Genomic DNA, 4,119 nt, shown 5'->3' on the forward strand with positions numbered 1-4,119 from the left:
AAGGTGCAAATGCAATGGAGCTTTAAAAGTATCGGAGCATTTACTGTGGGAGATTAAAGCTTAATAAAAAATCTCCCAAAGTGAAACCTACACAATGTTATGCTACCTTCTATGAGCTTTTTTACTCCCTAAGTTGATGATTTGATCCCTAATGCGAACCTTCCATTATGTCTTCTTATCTCACAATTGTTCATTGGCATCTCCTGCTTGTGAACCATAGTCTCCTTGTCCCCTTGCAGCTAGAGCACTAAGCCCTCAACTTAAAAAACAAACCAGACACCTATTGATAAGCAATGGAATTCACAACAAGATGAAAAGCATCATTAATCCCAGGCAGAGTCATTATGTTAGATTTTCCATACTCTCTGATTATCTGAGGGTTGAAAGAAACTCCTTGTAATTGTTTGGGAGTGTTCTTGGTTAATGTCTAAATCACTTTCTCAATTGATACAAGATAATTGACCCTAAGTTCTCTCAACGATGAGACAAATTACCCTTGAGACATTTGTGTGCCATTTAGTTTCAATCCCAAACTATTCACCTCACTTCTGTATCTTTCTCACGAGCTCCACTTGCAATTCTTAATGCAAGACAAACTAGACAACATGATCAAGGGTGCCTAATCCCTGCCTAGTCAGACAAACTAGACAGGGTGCCTAGCCCCTGCCAATTCTTAATGCCAGACAAACTAGACAACATGATCAAGGGTGCCTAGTCCCTGCCAATTCTTAATGCCAGACAAACTAGACATGATCAAGGGTGCCTAGTCCCTGCCTGTGTGCAGAACGTGTTAAGCCCATCACGCCCTCTATGCACTTATTAATTGAAATGTCACTATGGTGCAAACCGCACATCTCCCGTGTCCTCATGATCTCCCCCATCCACATTTGTACTCAAAAAGCTTAGTAGATGTGCCTTTACCCTTCAAGCTATCTATACAGAAAGGTCTGCTTTCAGAACTTAAGGGAGACTCTTAAAATTACGAGAAAAATGTTTAAAAGACAACTTCAAAGCAAAAATGTAATGTAATTTCATTTCTATCCAAGAAAAATTCCCTAATTTTTATATGTTACATACAAGGCACACAAGATGAGTGTTACTGTGCAGAAGAAATGTGGCACTACATTCATCATCATCACCACCACCACCAACACCATCACTGGAGAAGATCGTGAAAAGCAGTGGCAAGGGTGGTTATGAGGACGAGGATGTAGGGTACATGCCAACAGGGGGCAACAGACCGCGACGGTGTGGGAGTGCTGGTTGAGGGAGGGGTGGATGATGGGATGTTGGCTGGGGAAGCACGAGGACTGAAGGTGGGTGGCAGAGCCATTTCACCGTCAGAGACGTTGAGAAGGCTTCCAGCTGGGGGCGATGCCTGAGGGATGCCAGACAGTGTGGAGGTCACTAACTGGCCTGGGATAACGAAAAGCATCCCGTAATCAAGCCCCCCTGCCTCTGTCTTCAAGTTCAAACAACCATTGCCTGAAACAATGCACACACGCAGTCCATCAGTAATTCCAAAAAGGCATATGATGTGGGGTTTTGTGTGGTTGCAAACTCGGATTTGTGTCATTGCAAACACGACTAATCAAGGTCAGAAATCCTTGCCTCTTTAGCACACGCCCAAGTAACCCTAACGGCTTCTACACTTGAGCTTTATTAACTCATTCTCTTAAGCTAGGAGAAAAACACACAAAGATTTGAGTTTTATGATTTGATGGTTGTGCTAACTCAATTCTCTCTCGAGGCCAGAGAGGGAACTCACTCAAGTAGGCACTTGCCGTTGCAGGGAAATCCGTAACCAGACCATCCACTTTGAAATACTGAGCGATTGTGTTGAGCTCCAAGGTAGGGTCAGCTTCATAGTCAAAGGGTAAAGAGACAAATTCATTTCTGAGGTAGGAGACAAAGACACTCATGTTTTGAGCATGGAAAAGGTCCACCACATCAGACCCATTCATTAAAAAAAATAATGAATCGGACATTTGTATCAACCCCCTTGGTAGGGTGGCATAAGTTGCAAGGCCCTTGATTTGCTGTACTTGAGCTTTTGTGACTTCTACATCATCCTTCTTAACTCTGTATGCCAATTTATACTCAGTTAATTGCTGAAGACGTTGGAGAACTGCACTATCCTCCGATTGGATCACAACTTTGTCAGACTTACTAAGGCCCGCCTCATTAAGCCTTGATAGCACGGCACCCACCACATCCAAGCCAACTTCTGTCTCCAAAAAGTATCCATTCTGCATAAATAATCATGCATCCACTTTAGTAAACATGAAAAGAACATCTTTCACAAAACAAACCTAGCTTTCTATCAATCTGTGCAGGGAAGGTGAGCATGGGGCACCTGTATGTCAACAAGGATTCCCACACTAGCATTTTTGGCATAAGTCAGAAAGTCAGAAAGCATTATAATGCTTTCTTGTGTGTATGCTCGATTACGAAGTAATCCAGAATCCTCCTCAGGGCTGAAAATCCTTGCTGTCACAAGCAAGAGGGACCCGTCAATCACAAGGACCTTAGTTCAAAACCTTCCAGACAGAAACTAAGTCACCCTAAGGTACCTTTCAAGGTAGAAATTTCTTTCCACGTCATATTGAAAGAATAGAGACCCTTGGTGGTGGCCTGCAGCTGAGTAATAAGACTAGTACGACTTGGGAAGAAGTTTGAATGGGTAGAAACATCCGTATTGGTTAGGAGATCTGGTGATTCCCTGCAGATAGGAATGCCATCCTTTGTCATTTGTATAGGACAATCGATATGACTCGCCCCACCTTGCACAGCACCTTGATATGCAAGCAACGTGCATCCGGGATAATCACCACTCGCGCCATTGTGAGAGATGACCATTGGCTTGGTTCCTGTAAAAAAAGCCAATCAATCAAACTAAACTTCAATGCCCCTCCACATGTAAAGGCTAGGGCAATCAAAGTAAACATTCCGGCTACAAGATTGCATGTAGGAACCGTACCTGATTGCTTCACCGATACGCTGCTCCTGAAACATGCTGCATTGGAAAATTCATGAGTTATCAAGTCTGTAGAGCTTACAACGGCCAAAAAGCATTATATTCGCGTTTCAAGACTTCAGAGTACACCAAAAGAAAGATCCCCTTTACCTAACGCCTCGGATGCAGTGCTAGGAAAATCTGTAAGAAACCCATCCACATTGGAACCTCTAGATGGCACATATTGCAGGTATTCCCGAATAGGGTCGAAACTATAATTGTAAATGGGGGTGGTGTAATCATTGACGAAATCTGATGCATATATGGCTAAACCAGCAGCATGAGCTTCTTTGATTAGTGTAGATTCTGAACCTAAGTATAGAGTTGCATTGTCCACTGGCCAGATGAAATCTTTTGGTACCAAAATTCCTGATGCATAGGTTGCAACAGTTTTTAAATCATTTAAGAGAGACCCATAAGTCACATTGGTGCTTGGCTCCATTTCTTGCTCGCCACGAAACCGGAGTACCAATTGTGGGGTGTTCTTTGGCACCCCCTTTTTTATAGCCTTCAAAAATGCTATCTCCGGAGAAGAGATGTAGTCGATGGGGAATGCCGACAGGATTAAGAGTACATATGACGAAATATCAAGCTTGTGTTGAGTAAAAAAATTGGCATACTGGTCAAGACAATAGTGCACCCATCATATACCATACCAGACGCTACTAAGTATAAGACGGCAATGATGAGGTGTTACTTTGATTTTTACCTCAATGTTTAACCACAACGGAGTATAATGTGGTGTATTGTTTGCAAGAGTAGCTACATTTATTGGTTGTAAAATTTGAAACATGCCATCATAAGACGGGGAGCGCGCTGGATTTGATTGTGTTGCTGCCAAGACACCAAACATCTATCAGCATTCAAGCAAAGAATACCGAGAGCAGTTGAAGATGGATAAACTATACCTGTTAAGTTGTTTAATGCTTGAGCTGCCGTAACATCTATAGAGAAGAACCCCTGCATGGGTACTCCATTCACATCGTACTCATTTAATAGTTGGGGGAATGTCTGGTTGATGTTTGTGCTATCACCTAGGTTAATTCCGGTCCGGCATATGCCATAGCCATCCTTTGTCAGTTGTAAATCACAAAAAAAAGCAC

The 4,119-nt window shown here is 42.7% G+C and overlaps 1 protein-coding gene across 2 annotated transcripts in view; it reads right to left on the minus strand.

Moving 5' to 3' along the window:
* Positions 1-1,006: 1,006 nt before the first annotated feature.
* Positions 1,007-4,119, minus strand: part of LOC147615727 (glycerophosphodiester phosphodiesterase GDPDL7-like) — a 6,195-nt gene continuing 3,082 nt past the window's right edge. For both annotated transcript variants that reach the window (XM_086778307.1, XM_086778308.1), the window contains exons 2-9: positions 3,925-4,119; positions 3,726-3,850; positions 3,128-3,635; positions 2,981-3,016; positions 2,574-2,870; positions 2,357-2,490; positions 1,769-2,249; positions 1,007-1,485 (exon numbers count right to left, since the gene is read on the minus strand). The exon at positions 3,925-4,119 is cut by the window's right edge. In XM_086778307.1, coding sequence (XP_086634433.1) covers positions 1,157-1,485; positions 1,769-2,249; positions 2,357-2,490; positions 2,574-2,870; positions 2,981-3,016; positions 3,128-3,635; positions 3,726-3,850; positions 3,925-4,119 — 2,105 coding nt within the window. In that variant the 3' untranslated portion in view covers positions 1,007-1,156. The remainder of the gene's footprint in view (positions 1,486-1,768; positions 2,250-2,356; positions 2,491-2,573; positions 2,871-2,980; positions 3,017-3,127; positions 3,636-3,725; positions 3,851-3,924) is intronic.

This window comes from Cibotium barometz, chromosome 39 (genome assembly GCF_041138505.1).
Source record: "Cibotium barometz isolate CiBa-2024 chromosome 39, ASM4113850v1, whole genome shotgun sequence".
Taxonomy (NCBI): Eukaryota; Viridiplantae; Streptophyta; class Polypodiopsida; order Cyatheales; family Cibotiaceae; genus Cibotium; species Cibotium barometz.